This window comes from Lissotriton helveticus, chromosome 12, assembly GCF_964261635.1.
Source record: "Lissotriton helveticus chromosome 12, aLisHel1.1, whole genome shotgun sequence".
NCBI lineage: Eukaryota > Metazoa > Chordata > Amphibia > Caudata > Salamandridae > Lissotriton > Lissotriton helveticus.
Window position 1 is genome coordinate 186,508,483 of NC_136073.1, and position 21,848 is coordinate 186,530,330.

Genomic DNA, 21,848 nt, shown 5'->3' on the forward strand with positions numbered 1-21,848 from the left:
CATTGACTTATGAATTCATTAGTGTGGGAATACACTCCTGCCTATCACTAGACAGTTCAGGGTACAGAGATCTGTGTACCTACGACCATTCTCATTCATGTCACTAAGGCCATGGTTGCCCATTACTTCTAAATACCCCGTGTTGTTGTTTCCAATCTTTGCATTGAGATCCCCATCAGTATGGTGATGTCTCTCTCAAGGCATTTCTCAAGGATGGTCTAAAGTCTGTTGTAAAACTGTTCTTTTTCCTCTTCTTTGTTGTCATTTGTGGGTTCACAGTGCTAGATTACTTTCAGGTTGATCCTCTTTTTCTTTGTGTGGAAGGTTGCTGTTATGATTTCCGGACCGTGGGCTTCCCATCCAGTAGGACCTCTGTGGGCTGCTAGAGTTAGCATCAGTGCTTCTCCTTTAGTATGTGGGGGTTGTGCTGCCTTGTGTCTAGAATACAGCAGCATTCCACCTGGAGCCAGACATTTCTCTCCAGATTGTGTCCATCTTCTTTCACTTATGCCAAGCAGGGCAAAGTTGTTTTCTGGATGGCTGTCATGTACATGGTTCTCACGTTCCATATCTTGATTATGATGGTCTTGGTCGAAAGCAGATGGTTCAGCTTTGTGTCTTCTAGGGATCTCTGACGTTCACCACAAGGCACAACAAGATTCCTCTCGCTCCACAACTGGGATGTTTTTTGGTTGATGTTTCTGTAGTTTGGATTATTTTAGATGGTGGGGTAGCTAAGCCGATGCATAACCCTCCTCATTTCACAGCTGGGTTTCAGACTGGCAATGGCGGGATAACGAAAGCCAACAATGAAAATGGGTGAAGCACTTCGAAGAACTGTTGAACCAGACTGTGCTGCCGTCTCGTCCAGACATTCAGCCAGCTGACAAGGACTTGCCAATCAACTGCAGCAGACCAGCAAAGGAAGAAATACAGCAAGCCATCAAACATCTGAAAATTGGGAAGGAAGCAGGACCAGACCACAATCCTGCAGAGGCACTGAAGGCAGACATTGAAACATCATTAGACATGCTCTACACCATGTTTTGAAAGATCTGGGAAAAGGAAAAGGTGCTAGTAGACTGAAAGGATGGATATTTCATCAAGATCTCAAAGAAAGGGGACCTTTTATACCTGCATAAAGTACAGAAGGATCACTCTTCTTGCAACCCCAGGCAAAGTGTTCAACAGGGTCATCCTGAACAGAATGAAAGAACAAATTGCCACTCAGTTGCAAGACCAGTTAGCTGGCTTTCCCAAAGGTAGATCCTGCCCAGACCAGATTGCAATACTGCACAGCATCGTTGAGCAGTCAACGGAATGGAACTCCCTTCTCTATGTCAACTTCATCGACTATGAGAAGGCATTCAACAGTATAGACATAGAGACCCTTTGGAGTCTTCTCTTCCACTATGGTGTGCCTGATAAACGTGTAACAATCTTCGGGCACTCTTACAAGGGAATGACCTGGAAGATAGTCAATGGAGAAAAACTAATGGAAGACTTCCAAGTAAGGAATGGAGTCCGCTAAAGTTGTTCGCTCTTGCATTTTATCTTCCAGCTCACCATAAACTGAATCCTGAAGACGTCCTCAACGAGGAGGAGAAAGGGATCCAGTGGACACCTTGGATGCAGCTTGATGACCTAGACTTTGTAGATGATGTGGCTCTACTCTCCCAAACTCATCTGCAGATGCAAAAGAAGACAGATGCTGTAACAGCTACATCAGCACAACTTGGCCTCAACATCCTAAAGGGAAAAGCCGAGATCCTGAATGCTAACATGGTCAGCACAACTGCAGTTACTCTTGCAGAACACCTATAAAAAATGTGTCCTTCTGTGTGGAGCTGAAACTTGGTGTAGAACAGTGAAAATCACAAACTCCAGATTTTCATGAACACTTATCTGAGGAAAATCCTCCAAATCTGCTGGGCAAACACCATAAGCAATAACGCCCTGTGACAGCAGACTTTCCACCTCCCTACTCCTTGAGCAAATCATGAAAAGTCACTGGGGCAGGAAAGGTTACACCCTACACAAGCATGCTTCAAACACCACCAGGCAAACCTTGACCTGGATCCCTCAAAGGAAAATCATGGCCAAGAAACACCTGGCACTAAGGCCTCAAGGTGAGTGCAAGGTGATGGGTTACACCTGCATTCAGCTTGACAGAAAAGCCCATGACAGAGATGGATGGAGAGTCCTGGTTGATGACCCATACCCCAGGAAAGGTATTAGGCATATGTTGGAAGGTGGATTATTAGTGGGGGTAAGTATGACACTACTACCAACGCAATATAAGGTCCAATCAAGGTCTCAATACAATAACCCCTGGCTCAACCTTTGGTAGCTGGCTGCGAGCAGGCAGGCTTAACTCAGGAGACTGGTGTGTATTTAACAACACCAATATATTAAATACCTAAGGAACAGCACACAATAAAAATCCAATACCAATTTATAAAAATAGGAACTATGTATAGCTTTACAATGACATCAGAACAAACAAAATCCAATATAGGGAATTAAAGATATGATTTTTTAAAGATTAAACACGTTCTAGTATGTAAAAGCAGATAGCACCAACATGGGACATCTTGTTGTGCTTCGCCAGAACAAAATTGAAGTGTGAGGCCGGCTGTGATGGAGCCCGCGTCGGATACACTATTTTGGAGGCCTCGTTCAAAATTTGACTTTCAGATTTAGAAACGTTTCTGGAGGATTTTCTCTTGACATTGTGAAGTCCCCTCCAGCAGTCCGATTTCAATGTGACATGGTCAGATTGCTTCTCGGTGAGGGTCCAGTCATATTCTGGAAGTCTGGAGTTCTGAAGCTTTCAGCGGGTTTGATCCTGAAATACAAGCCAGGTCACGGTTAAAGGTAGCCAGCTTAACTCTTGATGCTGAGTCTGTCCCCTTATGGTGCTTTTTGCATAAGTTGCTCCAAACATCTGGAACTTTATTTCCAAAGTCAAGTTTGCATATCATTCTTTTAAAGACAGTCTGCAAAGCAGGTCTGGCTTTAAAAATGACAGCAGGCAACACAGGAGTGTACACTCCAGTGCAAGAAATCTACTGGTCCTCTAAACGTCTGTGCCCTATTTTATCCTAGGGACTTATAAGTAGTTTGAACCACCCCCCTCCCCCTTACCTTATTATATAATAGGGATTTACAGGGTCTGTCATTGACAATTATATTTATACCTAATTAGCATAAACCTTTTTCGTCAAAGTTTGGCTCTGGGCCTGGTTAGCAGAATGGGGATGAACAGGGCAAAAAGGAAGACTTTCTCACAGCATAAGTAAGTGAAGCACCTGGTCAAACCTCCATTCCAAACAAGTTGTACAGGATTTTTTCTGATATAGTCATCCGTTACTTTGTGGAGTGAATTAATTCGCTCTCCTTGTCTTCCGCACCTGTATCTTGTGAAAAAGTGTATACTGCGGTGTTTTAAAAAAAAGGTAAAGATCCCCTTAATCGTGGCTCCCATCAGACCATCTTATTAATGAACTCCAATGCCATAATATTTACACTTGTGCTTGCTAATTGTCTCTCAGCTGTTATTTCTTCCTTGGTGGACCCTGTGCAGACACAGGTTTATCCCTACACGTGATATTGCTGCCCATAATAATCTAGCTAAATTGCCTGTTAGGTTGCTGAACAACTGTGTATGTCTGCTGGGATAATCCAGTTGGACACCGAGAAAGCATTTGACAGGGTGCCTGGAATTTGTTGTGGTTAGTTATGACCCAGATGAGCTAGGCGAATATTTTGTAGCTGCTGTCAAATCTGTCAATCATTCATTGTTGGCCTTAATTGAGTGCTTGGGGAGAATGCCAGACAAGCCTAGTAATAATAGGGGCATGAGACAGCAATTCCCCCTGTTCCGCTGCTTTTCTCCTTGTACTTAGAACCTCACATTCAAAAGCTTGAAGATGCTGACTGCATAACCCCATTTAACCTCAAAACATTTAGCACCAAATCTTTGCTGACGACATTTCCATTCTGACTCTTTCTCCATCTAAGGCCCTCCATGATATTGATAAATTGCGAGCCAATTCTGCCAATTTCGTGCTATAAGCTATCTATGGAAAAAACTCCGGTAACTACAAGACAAAGAGCCCCTAGACTCTGAATATGCTAAAACAGCTACATACCTAGGAGTCATGGGCACTTCTGCAATTCGGGTATGGTGAGTCCTAATTGTGTTACATTGTGATACTCTAACTGAGTCTCTGGCTGTGTTCAGGAAATACGATTGATTCCATTTGGAGATTATAGGTAGATGTAACATAATTAAAATGGTCATTTTACCTAATTTTCTATATCTATTTTGAGCTTTTCCACTATTTCCCTCAAAACAATTATTTAAAAAAGTTGAAGCCATTTGGCAGCAATATATATGGGACTATAAAAAAAACTTGTGGTGCTATTTGTAGCTCCCGTGAACATGGTGGTATTGCACTCCCTTTGTTATTGCTTTATGTTTTGTTGACTGTATATTTTGGGAGACTAGGGACCTTGGGCTACAGGCACTGTAGCTCAATATTGAGAACTTTTGACCTGATCTAATAATTGTTTTTGCAGTTACAAGTTTTACAAAATCGAAGGCAAAATCCTAGGGGCCAAATTTAAAGTTTGGCGGACAGGGTAATTAAAGTAGGGTAGCGGAGGACTTTATATTCACCCATCCTGCCTTTACTCTGCCCACCAAATTAAATCCACTGCCAGCTCTGTGATAAACGTTATAAGTTTGTATGATCCACCTTCACAGCAGCCTAATCAAAGTCATTTAAATGTTTGATGTGCACCTGACATTAATGATTCTTACACCACACATTAAACATTTTACTTTTCCAAAAGCAAACTCTCAAAGCGGGTGTTTGTTGTTTTTGGAAACATAAAAACTGAATACCCAACATTGTGAAAATGTTCTCCCGTGTAATGGGGGTTAGTTTATCATGGACAGTGAATACAAATAAAATGAATCCAACAACCCACTCAAAATAGGGCAGACAGTGGAATGACTTACCTCCAATGGCTCATATTCCCTCAGACCTTCAGAAGGATTACCATGATGGATTAAGGTTTACTCCGAAAAAATTGTGTGAGCTGACTGAAAGTTCGGTGGCAAGTGTATATCATCACTACTGCGACGAAGTACCCTTAACAACCACATTTTAAGTCTGATCCTAAGTTGCAATGCAGAATGATCATTGTGATTTGCAAATGCCTTTGCAATTTACAATACAAAAGATCAATAAATGGACGATTGATAGATAGATACATAGATAGATAGATAGACAGACAGACAGACAGACAGATAGATAGACAGACAGACAGACAGACAGACAGACAGACAGACAGACAGACAGACAGACAGACAGACAGACAGACAGACAGACAGACAGACAGACAGACAGACAGACAGATAGATAGATAGATAGATAGATAGATAGATAGATAGATAGATAGATAGATAGATAGATAGATAGATAGATAGATAGATAGATTGATAGATAGATAATTATTTTAACAAGCACTGCAGTTTGCATTCTGATTATGCAGTTCATGGTTATCTTCTAAACTGAGCCTAATCTCTCTAATTATTTTCTATGTTCTCCTTAGACACACACGCCCAAGTCAGCCTTCTACAAAATCTAAAGCGAGCCAACTATAATATCCCGGTCTTCGTGACAGACTCTGGTAACCCTCCGCTCACAAACAGCACCGAACTCAAAGTTGAAGTATGTTCGTGCAAGAACAATAGAATGGACTGCAGTTCAGCACATGCTCCTCACGTGAGCGCAGCTCTACTACTACTCCTTGCACTCTTCAACCTATTTTGTAAGTTTCACTGAAGTCAAAGTAAGACTCGTGAATTTGATACCGCAAAGTATGACATAAAGCATGTGTTTCTTGGGTATTTAAAGGATCAATAATAATTAAATTAAAAAGTGACCATGCCATTTTGAACCAGTAATTTCGAAATATTGTACAGTATGAAACATATACTTTTAATAATTGATTAATGTCATATGATAGTAGAAATGTTTATTGATATTGTTTCTCTTAGTGGCCTTGAGGTCTATGATGCCATCAGAACTTTGTATTTGTGTTTGGTTATATTTAACTATATTGTGAGAAACGAGCTACCATGAGCTACAGAGTAATCAAACCCACACAGGTCAAAATATTTCCCTCGTGGATCTTTGGCTCACCCTTTGTACCTCATTGCTCATATAAAATGCTTGAGATATTTTGGGTAACAGCACAATCAACCCACACTGTAAATAATAAAGGTCACAAGATCTCACACCAACTACACATAAAAAGAAGAACCATTTACAAAACAAATGAATAAAAAATAGAGGAGTTTGGTCAAGGAATTCAAATGTCTGATGTAGAAGAGTAAACTTAAATATGGACGAAAATTACCTACAATGTGGTGTGTCCGAAAATCTTAAAAATTGCAAAATGTCTGGATGGAAAGCTTCAAATGTTTATGAAGACTTCCTGCTATTTCAGAAGTTCGATCTATTTTCAATGAGTAAAGTTTATTGAGATGCCATGGTTTGTAAATGCTTCATGTTTTTGTTGCAAGAGGTACATAAACCAGTTGGTGTGCTGGCCACGAAATGCTGCCCATTGAGGTTTAGATTCAAAGGCCTTTCTTTGGTAAAGGATTTAGCCCAATCAGGGTAATGAGCTTATGCCTGAAGATATTAAAGTGGCTAGTACTTCTGAGCAGTGAGACTATGATCTTGCAAAAAGTGTTTCAGATTCTTTGGCTTGCTGCTGGTTAGAGGTCTCGGACTGATGTCTGGTTTGTTGTACACATTTTGACCTGTAGCATGTGAAGTGCTTCACGGTTTTGTAATAGATTCAGAGAAGCTGTTCATTTTGTGATCGAGATATCTGGTCATCAGCTAGCACTGCTTGCAGGACCTTCTGATCTCCTTAGAGTAGTACTTTCTGAATCAGGCTTCTCCAGCAATGGCACGTCTCATATTAGTTGCAGTCCAACTACCTCTGGGGGTCAAGCCAGGAAACTGGTTCCCTGTACTTCAGACACCAAGACTTGGAATCAGATATTAAAAAAATAGGGTAAAATGACTTTTTCACTTTTCTGCTGGCAGGCAGGGAGCATACATCAAAGCTGAGTTTTAATTGCCAGTGGGCTAACAAGAGTTTAAAAAGGGCAACTGGCAGGCAAATTGCATATGATTTAAGTCTGGCACCTACACACTTTCTGAACACCCTCTCCCACAGTTACTAAAAAATTAGGTACTTACTATGATCCAGTTGCATCAACATTATCTCCAAGGGAGGAAAAATCCAACTTCTGCCAAACAATTTTAGAAAGTCTGATAGTGAGGTAAAGACAGAATTTCTAATGCAATCTACAGGTTTAAATAATCATGGAGTACCCAGTGACGTTCACTAGTAATAATTTAGGTAGTGGATTTGGGTCAATTCCTTCTCACCTTACATGGTCATTATGGATGACTGTTTCCCAATGCCAATGGCTTGCTTGTGGAATTCTGCCAAGGTGTGTAGTTCTGTCGTTGAAGGATGAATATTTGTGAAGCCAAAAAAGTTGGCTCATATGCACAATTTGGGATGCCTAAAATGTATTACATTTAAAATCATTACTACAAATATGATTTCAGATTTATTTCAGGCCTAGTGCGAGAAATGTGTTCCTACCCATTTCACTCCCTTGAAGACTTTCATTATTTTTACTAACAGTTTGTAAACTACAATCATGAGTGAGTGTTACAGAGTCTTATTTACTGTAAGTTTTATTCATGAATTAGGATAGGTAACCACTAGTGTCTGCCTTTTAAAAGACGGTCTACTGATTCTCAGCTGGGGTAAGAGTCTGCGGGCTTGCTGCATGTGAATACATGAACTTATGTGTGTGCAAATGTGTGCAGGCTGAAGGAGTGAGAATACTATCTGATGCAGCCTGGCATCTACGTACAGGCAGCCTGTCACAGAGGCATCCCTTAATTGACTGATGCTGACTTGTGCAGGCCTTATACTGTGAGTGGACAATCATATGGTGAACATGCGCATTTGTAGTACTTAACTGGAACGAGTGTGTGCTTTACCGTCCTGTATGCTCTGAATGGATTAAGTACCAAAATACAGTTTTGCCATAAGTGAGACTAGGTTATAGTTATAGTACATCAGCATTGCAAATGTTGGAAAGTCCTAAAAGGCATTGCAGGAGGGTTGAAATAGGGGTTGAGTAATTATGTGTTAACCTAGAACTTGACAGAGTTGTTTACCCAAAGGAATGCTACACTCCCACTTTAAAGCAAGGGAGAAGGTTTTAAGAACATTCTGGATCATAGAGAAATCACACTGGAAGACTGTTCAGCTATAAGAGAGAAGACACCTGACTCCTGCTGACAGGGGCTTAAGGAATCCTGACTCTCAAAGGAAAGAGGCCTCAAGAGCATCTGAATTCAGCCAAACATGAGAGACTAGGATTATTTCTCTTGATACAGTGGCACTGCCCCCTCCCCCCCCCACACACACACACTCACAGACAGTAGAGGGATGGATCTCCTTTGGAGGACCCTGGAGGGTTACTGTCTCTTCTAAGCATGCAGCCGCAGAGTGAATAGCTCCATCCTGAATTTTTAGTTAGCATGACGGTGAGACTAAACTACTTCTCTGGGCTGATCCTAGATATTGCTGACAATGTCTCAAGCAGTGGCTGAAGGGGGCTCATCAAAGCAAGCCTATGGTTTGAAGTAAACCAAATCACTAAGGGCCAGATGTAGGTAGGGTTTTACCGGTCGGTAACGGCCGAATTCGGCTGTTACCGACCGGTAAAAGGATTTTGAGATGTAGGGGGCAAATCGGTAAATTTACCGTTCGGTAAATTTACCGATCGGTAATTTTACCGAATCTGTAAATATACCGGTCGGTAACGTTACCGACCGGTATTTTTACAGATTCGGTAAAATTGATATGTAGGTGGGACTCTTATGAGTCCCACAAGGCCTAAGAAATCGGTATTTTACCATCAAATTCAATTTGATGGTGAAATACCGATTCAGGTGTGCATGCACATGTGTGCATGCACACCTGTGCCATATGACAGGCAGACCTGCCCTTAGGGCAGGTCTGCCTGCCATATGGCCCCCGACCCTTTTTTGGGGGTGCTAGAGGGTGTCAAAGTGACACCCCCTGCACCCTTGTCAAAATCGGTATTTACCGAATCGGTAAATACCGACCGGTAATGCCCCATTCATTCCTATGGGCTTCAAAGCCCATAGGAATGAATGGAGCATTACCGGTCGGTATTTACCGATTCGGTAAATACCGATTTTTACCGAATCGGTAAAATACACATCTGGATGGACCTACATGTCCACCCTTCATATTTACCGATTCTTAATTACCGAATCGGTAAAATTCGGTAATTAAGAATCGGTAAATATTTTTTACCTACATCTGGGCCCTAATCTCCTCACACATACATACTGAATGTTTAATCTAGCCTCATCTAGCAGGTCCCAGAACATATGCTATTTATTATTAAGAATGTGTTACACACCCACCATATGCTACAAAGTGTACTAAGCTGATGGTTTATGAAGATATATATTTATGACTCTAATTATGGTTTGTATAGATATAGTCATATCTCTCTTAATTAACTAAGAATTGTACAATCCTTGATTTCTGCCACTGTGGAATTTTGCGGATACTCCTCCTTAGATGCCGTAAAGTGACTAATAACGAACTCTGAATAGGAGTATTGTAATGAAATGAGTAGAATTTAAAGGAATTGAAGCTAGGACAAACATGAATTGTCATATAATAAACTCAATGGACATTGACAAAGGCTGTTATGACCGAAACACGTTTGTCAGCCACAGTGAAATATTTTAAATAAACCACAACTGATTTGAAACAACTCACGTGTGCGCTTCGGACTTTGTGGGAGCAGAGTAATGTGTATGCATAACTGCGGTTCACCACCCCTCGGTAGCAGCACCCGCCTGAAAAGTGAGCGGCGGGTTTGGTCGAAACCTTTGGAGAATAATCTCAAGATATCCATAAATTAAATCCTTTTGCACTAGAATAAACAGTGTTTTAAAAGTTTATACATTCTAGACATATATGATTGATAAAAACTAAGCATTTTTTTCACCTTCATCGTTCTCACAAAAAGATGTAAATGCAGTAATGAGACAATGATGTGCACTTACAAGCAAGCGTGTTCCCACACTCCTTGAGTTTAGTCGTTTTCCACCGTGTATTACATGATTTCCAAGAAACACATTATGTTAGAAGTATATGTAATTCAAACGTTCCCACAGCAATATTTCTTGGGGTGCCTATTTTTTTTATAGACTTATCCCATAAAGATGCTACTTTTCAGAAGAGAGTTTGTCTCTTTTGATTGTTCTTCAATTTATTAATTCAAAATTCAATAAAGTACTATGTGTTGTGCACTTCATTAAAGTTTTGTAGAGTAATAATCTTACTCAGCGGTAAAAAGTGACAGTGAGTTAATTTTATAAATTTTATTTCAGAAAGTATGTAGAGAGACACAGATTATACTGTAGGACTAAACATCTCAGTGAAATGACTGTGCTAGATCTTGGCAAAATTAAGTGGATATTATTTTCTCACTCAATTCAATTTTTTATTAAATTCCTTTAGCCTAATCATTTCGTGTCACAGAGTTAATAAAAGCAAACCGAAAAGTTTAAACTGGTGTACCTGGGAAGTAATGCCATATTGTATAACTCGTGTTGGAAAAGGTTATTATAAGAGCAGACCATACTTATTTAGGTTTTTGAAATTTTACTCTGAAATGCTATTTTTATTTGCAATTTCATATGGTGCATATACCACAGCGAATGAAACCGTGTTACAAAGGGATAGTAGAATGCAACCCAAAAACAAGAATTATTAGATTGGTATCATCAGTAAGGTAAAAAAAAATGTTATGCACGGGGACGTCATAAATAACGTTTAAACTAATTAACAAAATAATTAAAACATATACAGACTTCACAATTGTCATTATTTCATTATGATTTCAGAGAAATGTTTCCTCATTTCTGAAAACTAACAACATAAAATAGGTAAAAGTTGAAAGTGACATTCATATGGCAGAGCTTTCACATATTTTTTTAACCTTAGTGTTCCAGATCTTGGAACAACTATCTGCGAAGGACTGTGAAAATATTAAGGGGACTATTAGTATGTCGGGCGGATCGCCACTGCCATGTGGGCGGTGGCGATCCCCCCCCGATTTACCTCCGCCTGCATCCCATTTCCCTATTATGATGGCGGGGGGACCCATTCGGACGGAAAGAACATCCACCGGTTTTTGCACATACCTCATTTATTTTGGTTCTAGAGTTTGGGCAAATTGTGGTTTTTTTAAACTGTTTGCTCCTTGTGGTTTTCAGACACACTGACCACAATTGTATAGGCTGGGAAAAAACAATTGGGCTGCAGGTGGGTGGAGATTGTAAGTGCTCCAAGCCCACATAAATCTGGCGGCAGCACGGACACGTTGCATTAGAGGCACAGTCTTTTTTAGCTTGATTTGACTTGTATTTGGACATTCCTCACTTCCTTTGTACAAATCACTTCTAGAATCTGGGGAAATTAGGGTTTCTAAACTGTTTGCTTGTCATACTTTTCAGACACACTGACCAGAACCTTATTGGCTGAGGAGAACCAATTGGGCTGCAGTTGGCCAAAGTATGTAAGAGCTCCGAGCCCACATAAAGCGTACCACCAGTAGACCAAAGGCAAGCCCGTCTGTATCTGTCTGCATCCGCCAGGAGTCAGCCACTATGGCCATGTTTTGGTATATTCCTCAAATGATCTTAGATGCTGGTCTTCGAATAATTACCATCTTGGAGGCTCCCCTCTTGCAAAACGGGATAATTTAGCCATCTGTAACTCAAAGCACTAGATACCTTACAGATGGAGAGTCTGTTGACATTTAAAATTACTATGGAAAACGGCACTCTGATAACTCACAATCCTGTAGCAAAAGATTTAACTTTAGCTTACCTTCACACATGCTGGTTGGTCAAACATCAACTTGATATTTTACCTCCTTGATTCGGAATCCTATGATATACTATTTTTAATGAGATCATGGTTAACAGAGGATTCTATGCCTGACATATTAGCGGCACTCTGTGAGAATTATTATATACTCAATTTTAATAAACCACCAGGGAAAAAAGGCAGAAGGGTAGCTGCAATAACTGAAAAGCATCTGGCTTTTACTAAACTTACTCCCTTACCAATCCCGACGGTAGAGTACATTGTGATCAAATTGGATTAGCCTATATCTCCCTTAATCTGCATCCTCATATCCAGACCCCAAGGGCACATACCTCAGTCTCCCCTACTCTTAGCAGATTTCTTATCTGCTCTAATAATTGACTATGCAAAAATATTACTCCCTGGAGATTTAAATTTTTAGGACAATGAGGAAAACACCTCCTCAGACCTCACTGACTTCCTTAACCCCTTCGCTGCTAGGCCTTTTCCCCTCCTGTGCTGAGGCTTTTTTTGGCGTTTTGGAGTAGTGCGCGCTTAGGCCCTTGTAACTTTTTGACCACATAAGGTATCCACGCCAAATTTGCGTCCTTTTCTTCCAACATCATGTGGATTCTAAAGGCGCCCAGGGTTTGTGGATTCCCTTGGAGGGGGCCCAGAAATTAACCAAAATATAGTGAATTTTTTTGTTTTTTTCAGAAAAATGGGAAAAACGGGCTGCAAATGAAAGCCTCTGGGTGTTTCCCTGACAATGGTATCACAAAAGGGTTTGTGGGGCTGAAATCTCCATTTTCTCAGCTTTCAGGGAATGACAGACTTTTGTCAGAGAACCGAAATTTTTCACTCAGTTTTGGCATTTTTCTGGGACATAGCCTATTTTTGCTATTTTTAGAGCTTTCCACCTCCTTCCAGTTAATGGTAGAAATGAGTTTGAAAGCAATAATGGATCCTGGAAAGCTTTACATTTTCGAAACGTAGACAAAATTCTGAATTCAGAAAGGGGTCATTTGTCTAAATCCATGAAGGTTTCGTTATAGAAACTAACAGTTAGATATTGGAATATTTGAAATTTTGTTGAAAAAAACAGCCTTTTGTCTCAACGTTTTCACCTATAACTTTTTCTAATTTTGACAGCTCTTGGAAAGCAATATACCGTTACATCCGTTAGACCTTCCTGGTTGTGGGGATATATAGGACTTGTAGTTTCACCAAGAACCCGACGAACCCAGATCCAAAAACTGAGCAGCAACTTGCAATGGTATTTTTTCATTTACTGGGTATAGTGCACTTTGTCTTGGAAAATGTATACATGGAATAATCTGTATGAAAGACACCTATGTATTTCTGAATTGTGTACAAATTATAGAGTTCAGAAACAGTATATAATTGCACATTTTCAAAGTTGGGAATACTCATACTAGCATGAGAATTATTGGTCATTTTTCATAAAGATTTTTTTTTTACACAATGTCTTTCATTCAAAGGGAGAAATCCATGAAAGCTCAATTGGTAATAACAGTTGATTTACAAATCTGAATTACCCCAAGTGTCCCAATAAAAACGGTACCTCACTTGTGTGGGTCGGCCTTGTGCCTGCGACAGGAAACGGCGCAAAATGCAACGTGGTCACACCTAAATTTAGCAGTTACAAATTGACCCTTTTTTGGCAAAGTGCCTACCTGTAGTTTTTGCACCCTAGCTCTGCCGGCACCTAGGGAAACCTAGGAAACCTATACATTTTTGAAAACTAGACACCCAGGGGAATTCAGGATGGGGTGACTCGCCTGCCTACCCCCAGGGTTTGTTACCCAGAATCCCTTGAAAACATAAAAATTTGATTAAAAAACACATTTTCCTCACATTTCTGTGGTGGAAAGTTCTGGAATCTGCGTGGATCAACAAATTTTTACTCACCCAGCGTGGCCCCAGGTCTCCCGAAAAAAATGGTACCTCACTTGCGTGGGTAGGCATAGTGGCTGCGACATGAAACAGCGCAAAACGCAGCATGGTCGCACCTCAATTTCCCAGTGAAATTTAGCACGATTCGGACAAAAAGACTACCTTTTGTTTTTGCGCTGTAGCTCTGCCAGCACCTAGGGAAACCTAGCAAACCTATACATTTTTGAAAACTAGACACCCAGGGGAATTCAGGATGGGGTGACTCGCCTGCCTACCCCCAGGTTTTGTTACCCAGAATCCCTTGAAAACATAAAAATTTGACCAAAAAAACACATTTTCCTCACATTTCTGTGGTGGAAAGTTCTGGAATCTGCGTGGATCAACAAATTTCCACTCACCCAGCGTGGCCCCAGGTCTCCCGTAAAAAATGGTACCTCACTTGCGTGGGTAGGCATAGTGGCTGCGACATGAAACAGCGCAAAACGCAGCATGGTCGCACCTCAATTTCCCAGTGAAATTTAGCACGATTTGGACAAAAAGACTACCTTTTGTTTTTGCGCCGTAGCTCTGCCAGCACCTAGGGAAACCTAGCAAACCTATACATTTTTGAAAACTAGATACCCAGGGCAATTCAGGATGGGGTGACTCGCCTGCCCACCCCCAGGTTTTGTTACCCAGAATCCCTTGCAAACATAAAAATTTGACCAAAAAAACACATTTTCCTCACATTTCTGTGGTGGAAAGTTCTGGAATCTGCGTGGATCAACAAATTTCCACCCACCCAGCGTGCCCCCAGGTCTCCCGAAAAAAATGGTACCTCACTTGCGTGGGTAGGCATAGTGGCTGCGACATGAAACAGCGCAAAACGCAGCATGGTCGCACCTCAATTTCCCAGTGAAATTTAGCACGATTCGGACAAAAAGACTACCTTTTGTTTTTGCGCCGTAGCTCTGCCAGCACCTAGGGAAACCTAGCAAACCTATACATTTTTGAAAACTAGACACCCAGGGGAATTCAGTATGGGGTGACTCGCCTGCCTACCCCCAGGTTTTGTTACCCAGAATCCCTTGAAAACATAAAAATTTGACCAAAAAAACACATTTTCCTCACATTTCTGTGGTGGAAAGTTCTGGAATCTGCGTGGATCAACAAATTTCCACCCACCCAGCGTGCCCCCAGGTCTCCCGAAAAAGATGGTACCTCACTTGCGTGGGTAGGCATAGTGGCTGCGACATGAAACAGCGCAAAACGCAGCATGGTCGCACCTCAATTTCCCAGTGAAATTTAGCACGATTTGGACAAAAAGACTACCTTTTGTTTTTGCGCCGTAGCTCTGCCAGCACCTAGGGAAACCTAGCAAACCTATACATTTTTTAAAACTAGACACCCAGGGCAATTCAGGATGGGGTGACTCGCCTGCCCACCCCCAGGTTTTGTTACCCAGAATCCCTTGCAAACATAAAAATTTGACCAAAAAAACACATTTTCCTCACATTTCTGTGGTGGAAAGTTCTGGAATCTGCGTGGATCAACAAATTTCCACCCACCCAGCGTGCCCCCAGGTCTCCCAAAAAAAATGGTACCTCACTTGCGTGGGTAGGCATAGTAGCTGCGACATGAAACAGCGCAAAACGCAGCATGGTCGCACCTCAATTTCCCAGTGAAATTTAGCACGATTTGGACAAAAAGACTACCTTTTGTTTTTGCGCCGTAGCTCTGCCAGCACCTAGGGAAACCTAGCAAACCTATACATTTTTGAAAACTAGACACCCAGGGGAATTCAGGATGGGGTGACTCGCCTGCCCACCCCCAGGTTTTGTTACCCAGAATCCCTTCCAAACATAAAAATTTGACCAAAAAAACACATTTTCCTCACATTTCTGTGGTGGAAAGTTCTGGAATCTGCGTGGATCAACAAATTTCCACCCACCCAGCGTGCCCCCAGGTCTCCCAAAAAAAATGGTACCTCACTTGCGTGGGTAGGCATAGTGGCTGCGACATGAAACAGCGCAAAACGCAGCATGGTCGCACCTCAATTTCCCAGTGAAATTTAGCACGATTTGGACAAAAAGACTACCTTTTGTTTTTGCGCCGTAGCTCTGCCAGCACCTAGGGAAACCTAGCAAACCTATACATTTTTGAAAACTAGACACCCAGGGCAATTCAGGATGGGGTGACTCGCCTGCCCACCCCCAGGTTTTGTTACCCAGAATCCCTTGCAAACATAAACATTTGACCAAAAAAACACATTTTCCTCACATTTCTGTGGTGGAAAGTTCTGGAATCTGCGTGGATCAACAAATTTCCACCCACCCAGCGTGCCCCCAGGTCTCCCAAAAAAAATGGTACCTCACTTGCGTGGGTAGGCATAGTGGCTGCGACATGAAACAGCGCAAAACGCAGCATGGTCGCACCTCAATTTCCCAGTGAAATTTAGCACGATTCGGACAAAAAGACTACCTTTTGTTTTTGCGCCGTAGCTCTGCCAGCACCTAGGGAAACCTAGCAAACCTATATATTTATGAAAACTAGACACCCAGGGGAATTCAGGATGGGGTGACTCGCCTGCCTACCCCCAGGTTTTGTTACCCAGAATCCCTTGCAAACATAAAAATTTGACCAAAAAAACACATTTTCCTCACATTTCTGTGGTGGAAAGTTCTGGAATCTGCGTGGATCAACAAATTTCCACCCACCCAGCGTGCCCCCAGGTCTCCCGAAAAAAATGGTACCTCACTTGCGTGGGTAGGCATAGTGGCTGCGACATGAAACAGCGCAAAACGCAGCATGGTCGCACCTCAATTTCCCAGTGAAATTTAGCACGATTCGGACAAAAAGACTACCTTTTGTTTTTGCGCCGTAGCTCTGCCAGCACCTAGGGAAACCTAGCAAACCTATACATTTTTGAAAACTAGACACCCAGGGGAATTCAGGATGGGGTGACTCGCCTGCCTACCCCCAGGTTTTGTTACCCAGAATCCCTTGCAAACATAAACATTTGACCAAAAAAACACATTTTCCTCACATTTCTGTGGTGGAAAGTTCTGGAATCTGCGTGGATCAACAAATTTCCACCCACCCAGCGTGCCCCCAGGTCTCCCAAAAAAATGGTACCTCACTTGCGTGGGTAGGCATAGTGGCTGCGACATGAAACAGCGCAAAACGCAGCATGGTCGCACCTCAATTTCCCAGTGAAATTTAGCACGATTCGGACAAAAAGACTACCTTTTGTTTTTGCGCCGTAGCTCTGCCAGCACCTAGGGAAACCTAGCAAACCTATACATTTATGAAAACTAGACACCCAGGGGAATTCAGGATGGGGTGACTCGCCTGCCTACCCCCAGGTTTTGTTACCCAGAATCCCTTGAAAACATAAAAATTTGACCAAAAAAACACATTTTCCTCACATTTCTGTGGTGGAAAGTTCTGGAATCTGCGTGGATCAACAAATTTCCACTCACCCAGCGTGGCCCCAGGTCTCCCGAAAAAAATGGTACCTCACTTGCGTGGGTAGGCATAGTGGCTGCGACATGAAACAGCGCAAAACGCAGCATGGTCGCACCTCAATTTCCCAGTGAAATTTAGCACGATTCGGACAAAAAGACTACCTTTTGTTTTTGCGCCGTAGCTCTGCCAGCACCTAGGGAAACCTAGCAAACCTATACATTTTTGAAAACTAGACACCCAGGGAAATTCAGTATGGGGTGACTCGCCTGCCTACCCCCAGGTTTTGTTACCCAGAATCCCTTGAAAACATAAAAATTTGACCAAAAAAACACATTTTCCTCACATTTCTGTGGTGGAAAGTTCTGGAATCTGCGTGGATCAACAAATTTCCACCCACCCAGCGTGCCCCCAGGTCTCCCGAAAAAGATGGTACCTCACTTGCGTGGGTAGGCATAGTGGCTGCGACATGAAACAGCGCAAAACGCAGCATGGTCGCACCTCAATTTCCCAGTGAAATTTAGCACGATTTGGACAAAAAGACTACCTTTTGTTTTTGCGCCGTAGCTCTGCCAGCACCTAGGGAAACCTAGCAAACCTATACATTTTTTAAAACTAGACACCCAGGGCAATTCAGGATGGGGTGACTCGCCTGCCCACCCCCAGGTTTTGTTACCCAGAATCCCTTGCAAACATAAAAATTTGACCAAAAAAACACATTTTCCTCACATTTCTGTGGTGGAAAGTTCTGGAATCTGCGTGGATCAACAAATTTCCACCCACCCAGCGTGCCCCCAGGTCTCCCAAAAAAAATGGTACCTCACTTGCGTGGGTAGGCATAGTAGCTGCGACATGAAACAGCGCAAAACGCAGCATGGTCGCACCTCAATTTCCCAGTGAAATTTAGCACGATTTGGACAAAAAGACTACCTTTTGTTTTTGCGCCGTAGCTCTGCCAGCACCTAGGGAAACCTAGCAAACCTATACATTTTTGAAAACTAGACACCCAGGGGAATTCAGGATGGGGTGACTCGCCTGCCCACCCCCAGGTTTTGTTACCCAGAATCCCTTCCAAACATAAAAATTTGACCAAAAAAACACATTTTCCTCACATTTCTGTGGTGGAAAGTTCTGGAATCTGCGTGGATCAACAAATTTCCACCCACCCAGCGTGCCCCCAGGTCTCCCAAAAAAAATGGTACCTCACTTGCGTGGGTAGGCATAGTGGCTGCGACATGAAACAGCGCAAAACGCAGCATGGTCGCACCTCAATTTCCCAGTGAAATTTAGCACGATTTGGACAAAAAGACTACCTTTTGTTTTTGCGCCGTAGCTCTGCCAGCACCTAGGGAAACCTAGCAAACCTATACATTTTTGAAAACTAGACACCCAGGGCAATTCAGGATGGGGTGACTCGCCTGCCCACCCCCAGGTTTTGTTACCCAGAATCCCTTGCAAACATAAACATTTGACCAAAAAAACACATTTTCTTCACATTTCTGTGGTGGAAAGTTCTGGAATCTGCGTGGATCAACAAATTTCCACCCACCCAGCGTGCCCCCAGGTCTCCCAAAAAAAATGGTACCTCACTTGCGTGGGTAGGCATAGTGGCTGCGACATGAAACAGCGCAAAACGCAGCATGGTCGCACCTCAATTTCCCAGTGAAATTTAGCACGATTCGGACAAAAAGACTACCTTTTGTTTTTGCGCCGTAGCTCTGCCAGCACCTAGGGAAACCTAGCAAACCTATATATTTATGAAAACTAGACACCCAGGGGAATTCAGGATGGGGTGACTCGCCTGCCTACCCCCAGGTTTTGTTACCCAGAATCCCTTGCAAACATAAAAATTTGACCAAAAAAACACATTTTCCTCACATTTCTGTGGTGGAAAGTTCTGGAATCTGCGTGGATCAACAAATTTCCACCCACCCAGCGTGCCCCCAGGTCTCCCGAAAAAAATGGTACCTCACTTGCGTGGGTAGGCATAGTGGCTGCGACATGAAACAGCGCAAAACGCAGCATGGTCGCACCTCAATTTCCCAGTGAAATTTAGCACGATTCGGACAAAAAGACTACCTTTTGTTTTTGCGCCGTAGCTCTGCCAGCACCTAGGGAAACCTAGCAAACCTATACATTTTTGAAAACTAGACACCCAGGGGAATTCAGGATGGGGTGACTCGCCTGCCTACCCCCAGGTTTTGTTACCCAGAATCCCTTGCAAACATAAACATTTGACCAAAAAAACACATTTTCCTCACATTTCTGTGGTGGAAAGTTCTGGAATCTGCGTGGATCAACAAATTTCCACCCACCCAGCGTGCCCCCAGGTCTCCCAAAAAAAATGGTACCTCACTTGCGTGGGTAGGCATAGTGGCTGCGACATGAAACAGCGCAAAACGCAGCATGGTCGCACCTCAATTTCCCAGTGAAATTTAGCACGATTCGGACAAAAAGACTACCTTTTGTTTTTGCGCCGTAGCTCTGCCAGCACCTAGGGAAACCTAGCAAACCTATACATTTATGAAAACTAGACACCCAGGGGAATTCAGGATGGGGTGACTCGCCTGCCTACCCCCAGGTTTTGTTACCCAGAATCCCTTGCAAACATAAAAATTTGACCAAAAAAACACATTTTCCTCACATTTCTGTGGTGGAAAGTTCTGGAATCTGCGTGGATCAACAAATTTCCACCCACCCAGCGTGCCCCCAGGTCTCCCGAAAAAAATGGTACCTCACTTGCGTGGGTAGGCATAGTGGCTGCGACATGAAACAGCGCAAAACGCAGCATGGTCGCACCTCAATTTCCCAGTGAAATTTAGCACGATTCGGACAAAAAGACTACCTTTTGTTTTTGCGCCGTAGCTCTGCCAGCACCTAGGGAAACCTAGCAAACCTATACATTTTTGAAAACTAGACACCCAGGGGAATTCAGGATGGGGTGACTCGCCTGCCTACCCCCAGGTTTTGTTACCCAGAATCCCTTGAAAACATAAAAATTTGACCAAAAAAACACATTTTCCTCACATTTCTGTGGTGGAAAGTTCTGGAATCTGCGTGGATCAACAAATTTCCACCCACCCAGCGTGCCCCCAGGTCTCCCGAAAAAAATGGTACCTCACTTGCGTGGGTAGGCATAGTGGCTGCGACATGAAACAGCGCAAAACGCAGCATGGTCGCACCTCAATTTCCCAGTGAAATTTAGCACGATTTGGACAAAAGGACTACCTTTTGTTTTTGCGCCGTAGCTCTGCCAGCACCTAGGGAAACCTAGCAAACCTATACATTTTTGAAAACTAGACACCCAGGGCAATTCAGGATGGGGTGACTCGCCTGCCCACCCCCAGGTTTTGTTACCCAGAATCCCTTGCAAACATAAAAATTTGACCAAAAAAACACATTTTCCTCACATTTCTGTGGTGGAAAGTTCTGGAATCTGCGTGGATCAACAAATTTCCACCCACCCAGCGTGCCCCCAGGTCTCCCAAAAAAAATGGTACCTCACTTACGTGGGTAGGCATAGTGGCTGCGACATGAAACAGCGCAAAACGCAGCATGGTCGCACCTCAATTTCCCAGTGAAATTTAGCACGATTCGGACAAAAAGACTACCTTTTGTTTTTGCGCCGTAGCTCTGCCAGCACCTAGGGAAACCTAGCAAACCTATACATTTTTGAAAACTAGACACCCAGGGGAATTCAGGATGGGGTGACTCGCCTGCCTACCCCCAGGTTTTGTTACCCAGAATCCCTTGAAAACATAAAAATGTGACCAAAAAAACACATTTTCCTCACATTTCTGTGGTGGAAAGTTCTGGAATCTGCGTGGATCAACAAATTTCCACCTACCGAGCGTGCCCCCAGGTCTCCCGAAAAAAATGGTACCTCACTTGCGTGGGTAGACATAGTGGCTGCAACAGGAAACGGTTCAAATCGTACGGTGGTGAATTTACATTACCTTATTGCAAAACTACCTTGATTTTGGGGGGGGGCATCTGAGTTTGTGGCCCGGGGCTCGGTGGTATTCTTTGCAAAGTAGCAAACCCAAACAGTTCTGAAAACTAGACACCCGGGGGAGTCCAGGGAGGTATGTCATGCATGGGTCCCCCAATGTTTTCCTACCCAGAACTCTCTGCAAACCTTAAAATTAGGTAAAAATTGAACTTTTCCAAACTTTTTGGCGTGGGATCGCCGGGCCGGCAAAAAAGTCATACCACCCTGCGTTCCCCTTGTTCTCCCGAGTAAAAGGATACCTCACTTGTGTGGGTGCCCCAAAGCAGAATATGCCAAAAATGAATTTTGAAAAAAGTAGTTTTTACTCATATTTACGTTTTACAAATTAAGCACCCCAGCCTAAGTCACATGCCTTTGGCCCACCCACACAAGTGAGGTATCATTTTACTCGGGAGAACAAGGGAAACACTGGGTGGTAGGACATTTGTTCCGG

General features: G+C 42.8%; 1 protein-coding gene across 1 annotated transcript in view; it reads left to right on the forward strand.

Annotated features, from left to right (window-relative positions):
• CDH13 (cadherin 13) overlaps positions 1-21,848 on the forward strand; it is a 2,391,456-nt gene that overhangs the window by 2,183,204 nt on the left and 186,404 nt on the right. Inside the window, exon 13 of the mRNA XM_078669939.1 lies at positions 5,626-5,844. Within this exon, the coding sequence (XP_078526065.1) occupies positions 5,626-5,844 (219 nt within the window). The remainder of the gene's footprint in view (positions 1-5,625; positions 5,845-21,848) is intronic.